We start from the raw sequence: 18,156 nt of genomic DNA, 5'->3' as shown, positions 1-18,156 counted from the left end.
AGACTCACTCAACGAATAGGTTCCACTTCTATTTGGGCGTAAGCACAACTTCCTCTTTTCAAGGAGTGCTAGCTGAAGTGATGGTAACTACCACATATTCCTGCGGTAGCCACCTGAACCTCCGCATCCAGTTAGGACCGGCCTGGAATCTCTCCAGGGGTTGAACGCGGGTGCCATCATGCCCCGTCCCTGAAATGTACTCAGGGGAAGTCAGGAAGGCTGTCGAGGGGAACTAGGTCTGGTTGGTATCAAAACCTGTTCCACTCCTGACTTTAGCACAGTAGGTGCAAGCGACATGCACGCACAAGACAGGAGCACTGCTCAACACTACATGTGAAGATCACTAAGCTTCAGGAGCACCTCTGCTCAACACTTGAGTGTGATAAGTTCACTGAGTTCCGGAGCATCTTTGCTCAACACCTAAATGTGATAATTCACTGAGCTTCAGGAGCATTTCTGCTCGACACCTGAGTGTGATGAAATTCACTGAGCTTCAGGAGCATTTCTGCTCAACACGTGAGTGTGACAAAAATCACTGAACTTGAGCCTGCGCCCAGCGATAATGAAACGCATAGCCGCTTTCTTAGAAGGCTCACTGAGGAACGCATTTCTGCGGGGAGTCTCCACTCTCCCTGGCCATAGCTGTCGTGAGGCTAGTTGGCGGCACGAATTAGCAGACCGGAAGACATAATGGGAGAAGCGACCTCAGAAGTTTCTGACTCCAAGGAGAAGGTGACGGGTGAGTTGTGACATGCGAGGGAAGCTTAGCGCAACGATCGCGATGTTGTCCTTTCAGACCAGTACCAGCTCGCTGAGCAGCGGTGGCTCAAAGCAAGGTGGACTGCAACAACTCAAGGCACGGATGCCCATGCAGTCGGAGGTCGCCCAGGCCTCCGTTAAAGCAAGCCCTTTATACATGCCCCCTCGGTCGGTGAGGGTTTGGCAGCAGGCCGGGGTGAACTGTTGTCACACAGGGCGTGCTGCTCTGCCACGGTCACCTCGGGACTCGATCGTGAAGCTAGTGCTGAAGCGGTCTTCATATGGAGGAAGCCAAGCGGCTGCGTCTGCCATATGCCCCAGGAGCCTCTGAAAGTTCTTTCAGTGGGACCCTTTCTCACTTCTAAATATCACCAGCCAACACACTCTCCTTTTGAAGAGACGTGTTGGACCGAGTCCTTCACCAAACTGAAAAAGAGATACTCAGCCCGTGGGCGAGATTGCTCTCCCAGTTGACCTGAGGACCCAACTGGCTATGGAGCACTCGAAGGGTAGGACTTTGTACTGATACTTCGAACCCTCGCATGCAACACACAGGATGGCCCGTGGTGCGGAAGGTAGAGATCTGAAGTACAAGCTCAGGTCAGATGCTGCAGACCAACTTGGGCTACGATGGTCACGACCCACCATATACTGGGTACCATGAAGGACGAGTTTAAACAACTGGCCTTCATATCGGCTGGAGGGAATGGCTATATCAAGTCCTTCGCCAGTAGGACATAGATAAGCACGCATAAGACAGGAGCACTGCTCAACATTAGGTGTGATGAATATCACTGAATTTTCAGGAGCACGTCTGCTCAACACGTAGTGTGATGATTATCACTGACTTGAGCGGAGCCGAGCAATAGCCGAGTCTGAAAAAAACTCCAACCGGCTGGTGGAGGGAGTGGATCGGTGGCCACTCCAAGAGCAACTTCTCCATCCCTGGGGGGCCCGTCCAGGTTCAACGTTTCCGCTGTCGCTTACCACCTGGCTTGGCGCCCCTCCTGCGGCCGGCTCCACGCCGAGACCTGGGTGTAGACTGCTGCGATGGTCCGGCGGGAGCTGAGGCGGCTGCAGGCGGACGCCCTCGGCGACGGGCAGGCGGAGGATCTGTCACCGGCGGAAGGGTGAAGGCAGCAGCGGGCCGCCGGGGCAGGATGTGTCGGAAGGCCTCCGTCTGTGCCTGGGCGGCGGAGAGCTGTTGGGTACAGCTCTCCACCACATCGCCGAACAACCCAACCTGGGAAACTGGGGAGTCCAGGAACCGAAACTTGTCCGCATCCGCCATCTCAACCAGGCTGAGCCAACGATGGCGCTCCTGGACCACTAATGTGGACATCGCTAGACCGACCGCGCATGCTGCGACACTCGTGCCCCGGAGGGCGAGGTCGGTAGCAATGTGGAGCTCACTCATGAGCGCACGGTCTAGACTACCCTCGTGCATGTCCATGAGTTTTTTGGCCTGATAGACCTGCAACAACGCCATGGTATGCAATGAAAGAGGAGGCGGCTTGCCCGCAGGCCTTGTAAGCTCTGACTGCCAAACCTGACGCGAGCTTACAGGCCTGCGAGGGGAGACAAGGATTCCCCAGATGCAGCGGCCGTCGGGCACAGGTGCACCTGTGTCACGACAGACTGCTCCACTGGAGGGACAGCCTCATAACCCTTCACCGCTCCTCCCTCAAGGTGTAGCGAGGGGGAAAAGCTATTCAGGCAGTTTCTGGCAGAGAAAGGTGCCGTCTACAACCTGGTAAGCTCTCCATTCACCTCGGGAAAGAAAGGCACTGGGGCGGCGAGCACAGAACCAACTTTCGGTCTGAAACTGCTGGCCTTGGTGCTGCACAACCGACTTTCGGTCTGAAACTGCTGGCTTGAAACTACTGGCTTTGGTTCTGCAGAACCAACTTTCGGTCTGAAACTGCTGGTCTGAAACTGCTGGCCTTGGTTCTGCAGAACCAACTTTCAGTCTGAAACTTCTGGCTTGAATAATAACCAGGCTGTCTGCTATGAATGAATTCTGTTTAATAATGTATTTATATGCTGTTTAATAATGTTGCATGGTATACAGCTGAAACAGCTGGCTTTGGTTTTGCAGAACCAACTTTCGGTCTGAAACTGCTGGCCTTGGTTCTGCAGAACCAACTTTCGGCCTGAAACTGCTGGCCTGAAACTACTGGCTTTGGTTCTGCAGAACCAACTTTCGGTCTGAAACTGCTGGCCTGAAACTACTGGCTTTGGTTCTGCAGAACCAACTTTCGGCTTGAGACTGCTGGCCTGAAACTACTGGCTTTGGTTCTGCAGAACCAACTTTCGGCCTGAAACTACTGGCTTTGGTTCTGCAGAACCAACTTTCGGTCTGAAACTGCTGGCCTTGGTTTTGCAGAACCAACTTTCGGCCTCAAACTGCTGGCCTGAAACTACTGGCTTTGGTTCTGCAGAACCAACTTTCGGTCTGAAACTGCTGGTCTGAAACTGCTGGCCTTGGTTCTGCAGAACCAACTTTCGGTCTGAAACTGCTGACCATGGTTCTGCAGAACCAACATTTGGTCTGAAACTGCTGGCTTTGGTTCTGCAGAACCAGCTTTCCGTCTGAAACTGCTGGCTTGAATAATAACCAGGCTGTCTGCTATGAATGTATTTATATGTATTTATATACTGTTTAATGGTGTTGCATGGTATATAGCTAGTATTACTTGCATAACTAGTATTGCAGTACCCTGCTGTTAAAAACAGTACTGTTCCTCGTTTAATTAGTACAGAAGCAACTTCTGGTCTGAAACTGCTGTCTTTAATTTTTTTTTAATTTGGAAATGTTTGTTTTCATGGACTTTCAATAGACGGATAAAAATGAGAGAATATAAAAAATCTTCTTTGTGTTCCAAATATGAATAGAAGTCTTATGGGTTTGGAACAACAATGGTAAGTAAATAATGAAAGAATATTATATTTTTTAGGTTAATTATCGCTTTAAGTACCAAGCACAAAAATAACTGAACAGATAAATGTTTAGTATCCTTTTTAATTCAGTGTAAAAATTTCTTCTTTTTTTTCAAATTCAACAGATACATTTTCACAGCCATGCGGAAACAGTTCGAAATGCTTGTAAACAAATTAACATAAAATTTTACCAACAAAAGCTTTCCCCCCACAGTTAAACTATATACATAAGCTATCAAACCCTATATCACAGCACACATCATCATCATTAGAAATAAAGCAAAGACCAAATACAGACTCTATCAAAAAAAGTTACAAACTCACCACCCTCACCTCCTATGTACTATGAGGGTCAACGTTAGTTCTTTTTGTATTTTTTCATCGTTATAACAAAGGATTTCGGCTACTTGTATCCAAAATACAGTTCTGAAGTTATAATTGCCAGCACTCCAACTTATAATTACAGACTTCATTCTCCTTTAATAGACCTAATGAATGAGTTATCAAATATATATGTATATATATATATAGCACCATGATGTGATTACTGAGGACAGAGGGAACGTCACAAAAACCCGTGTTAGTATCGAGACCAGAAAAAACACTGGCCCTCATAAGATTCTCACATTGCTGCATGCACTGATAATCACTCTACTGGACAACATATTTTTCTTTATATCTTGTATTCTGCTTCTCTATTTTTGACTCAATAGCTTTACGTATGTGGAAAAACAACACAGAGGATAAGGCATTAATTCTGCTGACGAGAGTGTTTACTTAAAGGTGAAGTTGTGCGTTTTGATTTAAATTCATTTGAGGGTAGCAGCTAAATTTGCCTCAACAGTCATATTTTAATTGCAAAAACAATTTAAATTTTGGTGTTATTATAATAATTATTAAAAAAAGAAAATGTAATTTAGCTGACATGCGTGATCATTACCAGTGTGTACCTAAATCCTGATGCTGTGGATGGGGTTTATGAGGGGAAATAAATGACACTGGAAATAAATGTAACATTCATTATAAAAAAATAAAGAGAAAAAAATATAAGCATTGAAATATGTATGAACATGACAACATTGATGTGGTTTGCTGCAGCTAATATAAAATGTGGCCAAAGTCCCAGTTTGACATTTATGACAGTGCCTTACATTTGTAAAACTAAACATGCATACAACACAACAGCTACTGAAGCAACCCCCAAAAAATTACAACAAAAAATAAAAATAAACCAATCCATAATGATTCAGTACGAACATCTGCTAAAACCCATGAAGGAAGAAAAGTAAATTACAAAAGAGAAAAAAGCAACAGCTGTTAAAAAAAATACATTGGATCTTTATACAGTGAACCATAATTTAACATGGATCTAACTACAACATGTGGGTGACCATTTACAAAATTTAGTCAGCATTTGACGAATGCAAGCAAAGATGAACCAGAGAAAAACAATGACATGGTCACATTTTTCAGGAGCTTCAAATATAAAAAAAAAAAAAAAACGGCGGTTTTGGAAGTCGAATCGGATGATCTTAGAGGCGTTTAGCCACAAACCTTCAAATAAAGCAGAAGTCAATGAGATACATTTCCTGAGAGTTCACCAACAACCTTACTGGTATTGAATAGAGCTTACAGTTATACTAAGATAAACCACTATGCGAATGTATTTTATAGGATGTTATAAAGGTTATTTACACTCAGAATGATCTATAACAGGGAAAGCTCAAGTCTAGCTCTTAGAAAATTGTCACAGTTTTGCAATATATTGTAAGAACATTTCGTTTTAAGTCTATAGAAATGTATCTAGCCTATATATTTATGAGCTGTAATTTTTGTTTTCAGAGTAAGACATCATAAAACACAGACATTATTGCACAACATTCTTTTCCGTTTCAAGAACTCTGTCAATAACATGCTATGATACAAATATAAATGATGTGTAGACTTTTAAAGTGAAATAAGCCATGTGTCCAAGTGTGGATATTTGCCTTTTGCATAAAATATAATGAATATACCCTTTCAAATGGAGCATGAAAACTACCCTATAGCAACCTTAGCGAGGCTGAAGAACCACATGAATCCTCATCCTGTGTATTTCAAAATGTACACTTTCTGTTAGAGGTAGTAAATATGTTTTTATTCTGGAATGAATGCTGTGAGTTAAGGAAAATGCATGGGATGTGAAGCGCTTCCTTGCTGATGTACGAGCAGAGAGGCTGGTAAACAAACAAGCTGGTGCTGTATTGTTCAGTGACTCGCAAAAGTCTTCCAGAAGAATCCTCTGTTGTGCCGTCAACATCAAAGATGACATTAAGGTAGTGTTCAGGTAGCAGTGATTGCTTATGTTTTATTCTACGGCTCACAAAATACTTCAACCGCCCGTACAAAAATGGCTCTTGAGAACGAAATCAAAAACATAACCATAAAGATTGGCGTCAAATGTAGAATAATATCTTTTTTTTTTGCATATCATAATCTTCACTTTGACTTGAGCACATCCCACCTCTATAATTAAGTTTGCTAAATCACATAATACAATAAAGCTGCAGGTTTTTACTCTCGTTTTACAGGCCAATATACCTCTTTTTATCCCTGTAGTGCAAATTGTGAGTGTTTTCCATTAGTCTACTCTTCATACCAGTAAGGTTTGATTTCAATACCATCATCCCTCAATCCACTACTATATGTATACGTTTAAATATTTATATATGTGTGTTTAATATGAATGTCATACATATATGAATATACTGTCTCAATATAGATTTTTACTACTCTTACCAAATGCACACCCACCCAAAACAAATGAAACAGCGCAAGAAACACACAAGGTACTGAAATCTTACCCTCCCAAAAAAACTTTTTTTTTTCACCAAAAGGGAGAATACGACAGAAAAAGAGGGAAGAAAACTTCAAGTACAATGAACACTGAGGAGAAAAAGTCCATTGGGCAAACTGTTTAAACTAAACATCAGGACAAACAACAGTATCCCCATTTCAAACAAAATCCACCATTTATACACAACCTTCTCTCAAGGATCAATGACTGAGAAGTCCTTTCTTCAAGCTTTTCAAACCTGAAAAGGAACAAAAAAACGAAAAGAGAGAGACCTGGTGTGAGGGAAAGTCACTGTGTCTTCTTCCAGGCCTCGTGTGCATCGCTCAGAGTGGGATTTTTCCAGTGCTTTTGGCAGTGAGGTGAGCCTCTGTGATGGCTGATGCTGCTCAGGGCTCCTGTCTGATGTAGTAACTGCCTGAGCCGTTGCTCTCCTGGTCTGAGATGCCCTGCGAGAAGGTGAACTCGTCGATCTCGGGAGTCTCTTCTTTTAACTGCAGCGAGGCCTCTGGAAAATAAAAACGAGACAAGAATAACAGTTCATAAAATTTGGCTGTGAAGGACACCTGAGGACTAGTACTTTAGACTCGGATATAATGAAGAGGATGGAAAGAGGAAGTAACTCTACACTCCTCAACTGCAATAACCAAACCTTTTCATTTTAACTTTTTCAATATTAGTCGCCAGAATCAGAAGCATGTTGCAGCATTCACATAATGAAATCAACCAGGCAGCGATACACAAGGTTTAGGTATTTTAGTAGGCTAATAAAAACTTACCTGCAATGTTTAAAGGGACAGATCACTCAAAAATTAAACTTACTCTCATGTCATCCCGCAACTCTCTTTTTTCCATGGAACACAAAAGAAGAATTTTTTCCTTCTAATGAAGGTGAAAGGTGCTGTCAAGCAGACTAAATTAATTCACTATTCACTTAAAATCCTCCCCTGTAGCTCTTAAAATTATTATAGCACCATTTAAGGACATTTGGCATAATTAACTTTTAATTAACTAAGATTTTGGTCTGTTCCTCACAAATGGCTTTAAAAGACTTAGAAAATGTAGGATATAGAAAATAGTTAAAGCCGGAGCCAACTATAATTAAAGAATGGATAGAAATTATATATATATATATATATATAACATATATATATATATATATGAGGTGATGGAAAGACTTTCTTTTTCATTAAAGACATAGATAAAATAATTCTTATTTTAAATTGAAATAAAGTGGGCCGTATACATCAAACCCATACGATCAGACTACTATTGAACAGTAAATGGTCTGCAAAATAGTCCCTTTAAGAGAATTGGCTCCCCATGTTATTATTGATTGCTGTATAAAAAATAAAAAAGGAAAAATTAAGGCATTTTGTTTCCAGAATTAATGGCATACATATCTAGTGACAATTCTGTAACCATATTAATATACATTTTCTTAGTTGTATGTGCTTTTCTAGTTATAATGAATAAATAAAAAAAGACTAAATGATCTGAAAAAGACTGAAGACTCTTATGATCACTTTAATGGAGCTTTTTTTAAATGGTCATTTAGAAGCTTGACAGACCAGGGGTGCATTCCAGAAAGCAAGCTTACCTTAACCACAAACATACCCTAAACTCTTGGTTGATTAAACCAAACCTTGCTTATGCTCGAGGTATGCTGGTTCCAAAAACGTATCCGGGAGTAAGTTCATGGTTAATACCAGACATTCTCAACAGAGCGACGAGTCACCATGGAAACGGACGCTAAGAAAAAGCAAGCCATACTACTTCTTTCTTTTTCTTTTATTAAATGCTGATTTACATACATCGTGCATATCACCACCTGGTGGTTGTGCAATCATTTTTCAATCTTTTTGTTTAATAATCTTTAATCACTGTGAATAAGACCTATATAACTTGTTTGATGCTAATTATATAATAAAAAGAAAGACTGATTGAACTAAATACAGTCTGTGCTTGCAAAGATAACATGGCTGTATAAATTAATTTTTTGTTTAGTCATTTTGCTTCCACATTGCTTGAAATGTAAGATATATCATATAATTTATGTCTTTTATTATAGAAATACATTATAGCATAGAAAACATCCTGTTGCAAAAATAAAAAAACGTCTGAAATGAATGCAGATCAACGATGTGTGAGATGAGATGTATTATAATATATATAGCTATATATTATAATAAAATGAACATTACCTTGTTTTAATAAATATGCGCAATCTGTCACGCCCACTGGAGCCTCATCAATAGGGCGTTGAACACCTGGAACAGGTTATCTTCAGAGAGTAGGTTGCTATGGCTACCTACTTACCCTGAAAGTTAACTCCGTTTTTGGAATCGAAAGATGAGGTTATCCGCTTACTTACCTTTAAACATACCCAGGTATGATACATAACCTGCTTTCTGGAATACACCCCAAGTCCCATTTTATTGTGTTAAATGGGAAAAAGTAGGTAATATATTCTTTAAAAAAAAAAAAATTCTCCTTTTGCATTGCATATAAATTCATACAACATGAGGGTGAGTCAAAAACAAAATTTACATTTTTGGTGAGCTATTTCTTTAAAATCCCAAAACTATTAATTCACACCATCCTTGGGTAAATGAAACAATAAGTAAGGTGTGGAATGAAACTGACCACGCACACACTTCTGAGTCAAACGTAAAACTACCCTTTTTTTTTATCATGCAACTGTTGTTAATGGTGTATGAGGCACATAATACGCAGACACCTGATGACGTGCAACTCTTCGCGAAGGCCAACCTGAAAAGTTCTACAGGAATGAGATCAGTGGCGCCCTCTCCCTGACTGATGAAGAATTGAGTTACCTGAGTTGAGAGAGCGATCATGCTCTACACCTGAGGTGGGAGGTCGCCCGGACCCAGAGAAGTGGGACAGGTAATGGGGCGGAGTCTGCTCTTCATCACCCGAGAAGCTCCTCCTCCTCAGAGGCCCACCCAAACCGATCGGCCTCCTCCCAACTGGAATCTTCCTCTCTAAACACCAAGCCAGACTGTGGTTACCGAAGTTACTGGGTTAGTGTTACCCAGGCTACCAAGCTCAACTCCACAACACTGCAGGCCATCCTCCAGCTGAGCCCAAATTTCAACTCAGATCTGATTCTGAAACTTAATTTGATTTCTACAAGACAGAAGGGTGATTGTGAAACTGAAGCCCAGAGAAAAGGCAATGTGGAACCCAACATCATGACTGCAAACCTGACCTCTCCTAAACATTTGCTCAGAATCTCTCACCCCGAGGGAGTGTGCCACTGATGGCTACAGTTGTCTGTAATTATCCATGACCCCACTGAATCATGACAACTGCCACTGACTATTAAGCAGAACCAGACGAGACCCAAGCCAGAGAAAAACCAGTGGAAACATCTCCTGGACCATTTTTGCACCCCAAATCAGTGTTCGGTGAGAGGAGAGAGAGAAGATGGAAAGATTGAAGGAGATTGTACTCACTTTTCTTTTGTCCTTTATACTGTGCTGTCTTTTTTTTCTGTTTTGAGACATTTGGCGGCGCTTCTCTTGTGGCTGAGGACGAAAGGGACAAGCTGTTATTCTATGCAGCCAATCATTAAAACATGCAAATACATTATACATAGACAAAAAATTATCAAGCAGCAGATTTTTATTTGCTCTGAATTAAAAAAGAAAATGCAGACACAGCATAAAGCTACAAAAAGTGCTCATTCGGAAAGCTCGTCACCGTCATCACCGCAAAAAAAAAACAAAAAACATTGGCCTGCACATGTGTGCACGTTGTGTCTAATGATATGGATTCATTGATTCTAATGACATGGATTATTTCTAATGATAGTGTGTCTTACATGGCATGGATTCAAGGTTTTCTAAACAAAACTTATCAAAAGATGGAGCAAATACCTTTCGCGAGTTGGGGAGCGCAATGTTCCATGACACATAATAACATTACATACGTACTAGAGATGCGCGGATGGGCTATTATTATTTCATCCGCAACGGAACCGCAGCCCAAAACTCATCATCTGTCCGCCATCCATCCGCACCAACGTTTTTTGATCAATTTTCGTTTTTTTAATTTTTTGATCAGTTTTAAGGTCTATGAGCGATGCAAGGCGCTGCTGCCGCGACGCTAGAAAGCTCTTGGCTGTCCTAGAAAGGAGACTGCGCATGCAGCAAAGATATTTAAAGGCTAAAATCCCTAGTATAGCCTATTGGCTATGTTGTATCCTCAGAATATCAGCAGTGAACTCCGTCTCCGATGGGCGCACGAGTTTCGGTTCATTTATATGAGACGAGCTCCAGTTCACACGCAAGAGATCGCACCGTCGCTTCCACATCGTCCTGATTATATGTCTGCTAAATTTGTATAATTCCAGACAATTAGTTAATGAAACAGTGATTAAAATTAAGATACAATTTATACAAAACGAAATTTAATTTAAAGAAAGGCTTTCTACAAAACAAAACTTAATAAAGTGGTCAAAATCATGTCTGACCCATCTTATGATCCTATCTTACTCATGGTGTTCACTTTTCATATAATCGACATAGATTAAATAAAAAATAACATTATATTATGTTAGCATAAATATGGAATATAATTTTTGTAATTAAGACATGTTGGAAAAGGTGTTCATCTTTCATTTCGTTCAACATCATAATGTATTCTCCTGAAAATGATGAATTCAATGCGAATGTATCTGAGAATATTCTTAAATAAGGAAATCTATTCAGTGAGTGGTTCATGCCAAATTACAGCTTAATGAAAATTGGACTCTTTCAAATTGTGCTTGTTTTTTTTCGGAGGTAGGTGAAAATATTTAACAAAGTCTGTCTAGAAAAAACGCCATCTGGTAAGTGCGCGGAAGTCAGTCGGGGGGGGATGGGGGGTGGGGGGTGGTTGGGTGTTTAAAGCGGTTTACCGCTATACCGCGGGAATATCTTGCTTTTCAACGGCGGTTAGAAAAAATCCATACCGCCCCAGCCCTAATTGTGATTATTATTTCATATTATATAATAAATGGTTGTTATAATTAAAATGATTAGCCTATTCTTATTTATTACTTGCATAGTACACAAGTCATGTGACTAATGTTATCCTTTATGTGCTCTGTTAAAGGACGCTTGGTTGGTTGTATCTGTTAAATAGACAGAAGAAACGTTTGGAAATGCAGTAATTATTAGTAATCGCATAACTACAGTAATTACATACAACTCTGAAGGTGAAGGTTCCTGAATAATGAGTAGACAATCCCATTATACAGAGGTCAGTCAATCATACATGGGTCATTTGCATCTACAATAAAGTATAAATCTAGGGGTCAGAGGAGGAGTAGAAAATGGCTGTGTAAAACTAAATGGAAAAAAAGATTAAGAAAAATTCAAAAGGCAATTAAAAAAAAAAAAAGTGTAGAAGGAACGGTTCTATTAAAAAAACCCACTATTAATATGAGAATAGAGTGTTGCTGCTAATAAACCATTTGAACTTTTTACAATCAGAATCTTCTGTAGTGTTCACTCACTCTGTGCGGCGGGCGGCTGCAGCTGATAGCCAGTAAGTTGGCACCAGCCTACGGGGTAGAGATCTGGAGACTCACAGTCCACCCACTGATCGTACTCATCCTCCCAGCCGTCAAAATGAATGCGCAGGAGTCTGTGTACGATCCTGGTCACTGTGGCGACACACACCAGACGTGGCTCCATCAGGTCCACTGCCTCCAGCTTCATCCCTGAACGGAAGCCGTGATTTGGTACATCCTGAGGGAAAGAGAGATCAGACGATTCAATGGCATGCACCACAATGCATAATTCAAGACAAAATGTTTATCTCACAGTCCATGCATGAAAACTTACTTTGTTAAAGAGCTTCACAGGGGCTGCAATTGAACTCGTTTCTCTGAGGTAGTCAAACCATTTAAAAGGGAGTTTGGTGTACCCTGTGGAGCAGTTTCAGATTCATTCAGTGATGATGTAACATAAGATCACGCTGCAGAAAGAGAGAGGAAACGCACCTCTTGGGGGCGTGAGCTCAATGTTGTTGATTTCACAGAAGCCGACTGGGAAGATGGAGGGAGAGGTTGAGTGGTAGCAGAACCAGTCTGACCCATCAGCAGCCTCTGAACCATCAATCCCGATCATCAGGTACCCGTCTGCCAACACCTGAGAGAAGGTTACATGATCAGTTAAAAATACCTGCATTTCATAATTTCCATTCTATATATTTTTATATCTACCAATGACACCAACTCTGAATTACAAATTAAAAATCACTATTTCATACATTTTTAATGTACTTAATTTTTTTTATTTTTTTTTTATTTCATAACACTGCAGTTGTACAACTCAACATCTAAATCTATCAGACAAAATGACAAAACTTTACCTTTCTTACAGTAGCAACACATATAGCAGAGAGATTTAGAGGGTCTATTGCCTCCAACTTCATTCCGTCTTTAAACCACTCCCCACTCTGATCCACATCCCTAACCTGTGGGTTTAAAAGATGACACGCATGAGCAAGTAGAAGCAGGCGCCTGCCAACACACAGTGGAATAAAAATGTACCTTAAGAAACAACTGCGAGGGAGCATCCATCTGACCCTCCATTTTCTTCATCACCTCTGCAGAAGGCAACATTAGAGACATTTTGATCCATAAGCCACAACAAGGTCATCAAATGTTATGTTTGCTGAATCAACTTTGACAAGTTCTAAAACCATTCAGACTCCCACACTGACCAGATCTTTTGAAACGATGTCCAATGCTTCGTGACCAGCCAATGGAGTGGATGAGTGGGCTGAACATGTGACACCAGAAGTCATCAGTGCCGTCCTGGCTCTCTTCATACACCAGACGCAGACGCCCGCCAATCACCTGTTCCACCAAGGCCACGCGAGTCCGACACAGGTGGGTCTTATCCACAACTTCCACACGCATCAGTTTCTTAAACGGGTACTGCATGTTCTCGTGAACCTTCAAGTTAAACATTTAAACAAACAGTTTAAATGAGACTTGTGCACTACTGTTCAAAAGTTGGGGTTCGTAAGATTTTTTTTAAATGTTTTTGAAAGAAGTCTCTTATGCTCACCAAGGCTGCATTATTTTGATAAAAAATACAGTAAAAACAGTACTTTAGCGAAATACGGTTACAATTTAAAATAACTGCTTTTTTAAAATACATTTTAAAATGTAATTTTAAATATGATGGCAAAGCTGAATTTTCAGCATCATTACTCCAGTCATGATCCTTCAGAAATCATTCTAATATGCGGATTTGCTGCTCAAGAAACATTTCTTATTATTATCAATGTTAAAAACAGTTGTGCTGCTTAATATTTTTGTAGAAACCGTGATACAATTTTACTCTCAATAGAAAATTCAAAAGAACAGAATTTATTTGAAACAGAAATCTTTTGTAACACTATAAATGTCTTTAATGTCGCTTTTTGATCAATTTAATGCGTCCTTTTTTTTCAAATCAAGAAATTGTAAAGAAGATTAATTATATACCTGCATATGTCCAAATAAACTTAATTACGGGTGCTACTTGCAAAAAGACAAGCAATAGAAGAAATAAAAACTTTTTTTCACAAAGATGACAAAAAGTAGATATGCTCTACACTTGACTCTTATCTCAATGTCAAAAGAGGTCTGCTTCTTTTATTACAGTAAGACAGTCTGACACCTTTACCCCATGTTAATCCGTTTTGTGAGGAACTATTTCCTGGTGTATTTTCTCATCATAGCAGGAAGATCTTGCTCTACAGGTTTTTCCAGAGTCTCTCTACTGAAGTACTGCTTTATGGTCACTGCTGGGATACAGCATCTTACCTTTGTGGCAAAATCCGGCGGAAGAGTTTTGGCTCCAGTGAGTCGTTTCACAAGAAACGGTTTCCAGTTAGAATACTTATGCTGGATGGCTATGAAGTTGAAAATATATTTAAAATTTATAATTACTCCTATTCAGCAATGGCAAGTTCACACTATTTTAACAGCAAAAAAACCTGCTAATTATGTAATTTTGAATAGCTTAATGTTTTACATACATTTAGGAGGCACCAGTGGCTTTCCACTAGAGGCACACCATCCAACAGGGTGGACTTCTGGGATACACAGATTACGCCAGAAGTCTCTGCTTGAGTCATTATCAAAACCCTCATAGCGCAGAAGAGCTTTAAAACCTGAGAAGTTTAGAAAATAAATAAGTTAATTTCAATACATCAAACATTCTTAAAAGCAAAATGAACTTGGCAGTTGTTAAACTACAACATTACCTGCCAGTTTGACAATCCCTGCTACCCAGTAAACTTTTGTGGAGAGATTTGTGTCAGAATTGAGGACCTCCACCCTCACCCCATCAGCTATGTCACCCCAGCACATGCCCATGGGCACCTGGAGAGTTATCAAGTCACACGCAGAGTATTCATAAAACATACATACAAGCCAAAAGATTATAAAAAAAATTATGATAATAATTCTCTGCCTGTACTCACATGTTTGAAACAGCTGACTGGTGCCCCAACTAGATTATTGCTACAAATGTACCGGCCCCAGTCAAAGCCTTCAACAGGAACCACTTCATGAGAAAAACAGCAAAAAGAACAAAAAGTTGTGGTTAAATATAATGATTGTGATTTTTTTAATCAGTTAGGCAGACAATTACACAATGAAACTTTAAACTTAGACAAGTACCCATTCACCTGATTTTGATTTAGCTTGGTTCTGTTGATTTGCTTGATACTGTGCGTAAGCTGCCAACTTTGCCATTAATGGCTGTTTCTGTAAGACTTTTGCCTTTTTTGTTGGTGGTTTACCCTTGATAGGACACAAGAAAAATAAATACAATATGTCAAAGCTATGGAAATAGAAAAAAACTAAAACAACAGAGGTAGTCTTTTGATTTGAAGTGCTTCTTAAGTGCATGAGTAGTTACCTGAAGTCTTGCCAGTATACTGGCCTTTTTAGAATTGGAGGAATAGCTTCTGGAGCAGGATACACTGCAGAATCTCTTTGTTTTAGAGTAGAAAGCATCTCGTACACCAACCATACCACACATCTCACAGGTTGCTGCATGAAAAAAAAAATCAATCATATATTCACACTATTTAACATATCCTGTACGAAAAGCAAACCATAAAATGATTGTTGTTAGTTAGGAGTAGCCTAACATTTTTCATTAGAAGTTATATTGTAACCATGGTTAAATTATAACAAGGAGTGAAAAGTATACTATGTTCTTTTTATTTCCAGGTTTAAATGAAAAATAATGTATATTACTGTATATGGACATGACTAACCCATTCCAGCTTTTCCATCAGGATAGGTGTAGACCTGGCCGTTGTTTTTGATGATAGGCAGGCTGGCGGGGATGCTGGGGACTTCATCCTCACTGTCCTCTGAACTGGAGCTGCTACTGCTGTCTTCACTGCAACTGTCATATCCGTCAAACATCCCGAATGAATCTCTTCTCTTACGCTCTGAGCGGGGAGTGTGCTCAGCCTACATGTGACAAGGTGAGAAGAGGGGGAAAATGTGGAGAAAAAAAGAGAAGAGCAATAGTCAAATTAAAGAAAGGCCAAAGAAAGAAAAGGATTAAAGCTCACTTATACAGCCATAGGCCTAATAGTTAAATAAATAAATTACCTTTGACATAATACAGCGTGATTAATATTGCAGTCAGTGATAACCATAATCTTTATACTAGTTCATCAACGATTTAATGAGCAGGGAATTAGGAAGCAGAGCAAATCACATTAATAAAAATGAAGGTTCTCAGGGGTCACAAAAAAGCAAATACCATGTACAAAGGGGCAATATCATCAGCACCCAATATCCCCACAGGGCATTTCAAGAAAGGAGATAGCTAGAGCAAAAGACTCTCATTTCATATTTTTAATGATATTTACTGTATTTTCATGGTTTACTTTTTTTTTTCAATATTGAACTGCTAGACTGGTGCATCAGACAAGGATTTGTCCAAACCACTGTAACCTGAATTCAAAAAGCATAATTTCAGACCACTTCTTCATCTAAAAGCATGCCCTTTCCATTTGCTAAAATACCAGTTCACCAAAATCTATAACATTTAATATCCACATAACCCACCTTTTAAGTAAAATGTATGTCATTTCACAAGCCAACACAACACAAACATACACATATGCTGTGCCTCAAAACCTACATAAACAGAACGTTTCATGGAAACGACCTTAACGCGTTTATGATCCCCAAAAATACTGTCTAGTACTAACTATGTTTTGATTCACGAGCATAAACACAAACATAGACACAATCATGGGCCTGCGGGTATATTTCAGCTGCACAAAACACATACATAATCAGTTGTTTTTGCACCATTTGGCGAGACAGCTGGTTTGAATGAACAGTCACATGCCATAGAAAGTATTACGAGTGATTAAAATGAGGTAAATGCTGTAGTTTGTGTGACTAGCAGGATCTGTTTCTGACAACCAAAACAAAGAGGACGGCTAACACTGCTAGCCGCTAACTGCGCTAAATCAAGGAAGCGGGCTCAAACAAACTCTTTCTTACCATATCCCTTGGGTTTTCCATTAGCCCTTCATACACGTCGGTATTTTATGTTCGGTGTGGTATGGTACGCGAGCCCCCCGGGGGGGAAGGGCCTGGCTTGAAATTATTTACTCTAAAGCAAAAAATAACTCCAGTTGATTATCAACAATTGTCATGATTCGAGTGCGCATGCGCGTGGATCTACAATGATTGGCAGGGATATTAGCCAATAACGGTTAACCTGTACGCCACTTTTGCACCATATAAGGTAATAGGAAATGTTTTAGTGAGGGTGAATAATCTCAGATCAAATAAATACGGACTTTGTGCTGCCATAGCAGATTTATTGACTATAACTATTAAGTATATTATGTCTAGGGTCATAACTTCATGGTAATAGAATGACACGATGAAATGATGGATGGGGTGATAAATGTCTAGATGTGTGGCCAGCTCAGTAGATGGGCATAGTGTCTTATGCGAGTAACGTACTGTAGTTCAATGAGGTGTGCAATATATCGGAGTCTCAAAAATGCAATAAATTATACACATTCAATTTTGTTTGACCTTTTGAGATTGAAAATCAACATTTTCTGAGGTTAGGCATTTTTAATAAAAAATATCAAATTTGTTATTGTATATATATAGGATTACTGTAAAATAGTTGTAAATCGATTGTTTGTAACATCTATTGTATGTGCCTGTGTATATACACATATAATAAAATATCTATTTTACAGTAATCCTCTATTGATGCAACACATTTTACTGATATTATTATGATACGCATTATTTTTAATTAAACCAAACTGCACCTCGTAACATTAAATTTTTCGTATTATACATAAAATCTACATAAACATTTTGAATGAGATATGTTGAGAAGTCAGTACTTACAGCTCCTCCAAAGAATTTCAATCAGTAATCTTGTATATGAAGTTGACAGCCTTATTTATAGGTTAGATGTTAAATATTTTATTGAATTATTTGCCGTTTCTCACAATTATATTGCTTAGTCTATGCTGTCTTTAGATATAATAGAAGAGATATTATCTATCTCCATTACCACGTGTTCAGCCACTGTCATTAGCTC

At 39.7% G+C, this 18,156-nt stretch overlaps 1 protein-coding gene across 2 annotated transcripts; it reads right to left on the bottom strand.

The window, feature by feature from the left end:
* Nucleotides 1-3,763: 3,763 nt before the first annotated feature.
* On the bottom strand, nucleotides 3,764-17,253 carry mbtd1 (mbt domain containing 1). 2 transcript variants are annotated; one of them, XM_056271396.1, is made up of 17 exons: nucleotides 17,085-17,253; nucleotides 15,830-16,031; nucleotides 15,466-15,599; nucleotides 15,233-15,347; nucleotides 15,026-15,108; nucleotides 14,807-14,924; nucleotides 14,579-14,713; nucleotides 14,364-14,452; nucleotides 13,271-13,505; nucleotides 13,098-13,153; nucleotides 12,917-13,021; nucleotides 12,546-12,693; nucleotides 12,388-12,470; nucleotides 12,057-12,291; nucleotides 10,012-10,083; nucleotides 9,370-9,537; nucleotides 3,764-7,040 (listed from the first exon to the last, which is right to left on the bottom strand). In XM_056271396.1, exons 1-17 carry the CDS (start codon nucleotides 17,103-17,105, stop codon nucleotides 6,922-6,924), a joined length of 2,118 nt encoding a protein of 705 aa, XP_056127371.1. In that variant the 5' UTR covers nucleotides 17,106-17,253; the 3' UTR covers nucleotides 3,764-6,921. The 2 variants fall into 2 exon arrangements, with proteins under 2 accessions (XP_056127371.1, XP_056127372.1); XM_056271397.1 differs by lacking the exon at nucleotides 9,370-9,537.
* Nucleotides 17,254-18,156: the final 903 nt, after the last annotated feature.

This window comes from Rhinichthys klamathensis, unplaced genomic scaffold, assembly GCF_029890125.1.
Source record: "Rhinichthys klamathensis goyatoka isolate OS25496 unplaced genomic scaffold, OSU_Roscu_1.1 h1tg000319l_1, whole genome shotgun sequence".
In the NCBI taxonomy this organism is placed as follows: domain Eukaryota; kingdom Metazoa; phylum Chordata; class Actinopteri; order Cypriniformes; family Leuciscidae; genus Rhinichthys; species Rhinichthys klamathensis.
This window is presented reverse-complemented; position numbering and strand designations above follow the sequence as displayed.

What these genes read in the sequence shown, in the direction of transcription:
- mbtd1 (XM_056271396.1), bottom strand. Translation starts at nt 17,105, where the DNA reads ATGGAAAACCCAAGGGATATG. An exon ending in CCAAGCTAAATCAAAATCAG is followed by an intron (nt 15,109 to 15,232) that starts GTGAATGGGTAC and finishes TTTCTCATGAAG; the next exon opens with TGGTTCCTGTTGAAGGCTTT. An exon ending in AGGGATTGTCAAACTGGCAG is followed by an intron (nt 14,714 to 14,806) that starts GTAATGTTGTAG and finishes TAAACTTCTCAG; the next exon opens with GTTTTAAAGCTCTTCTGCGC.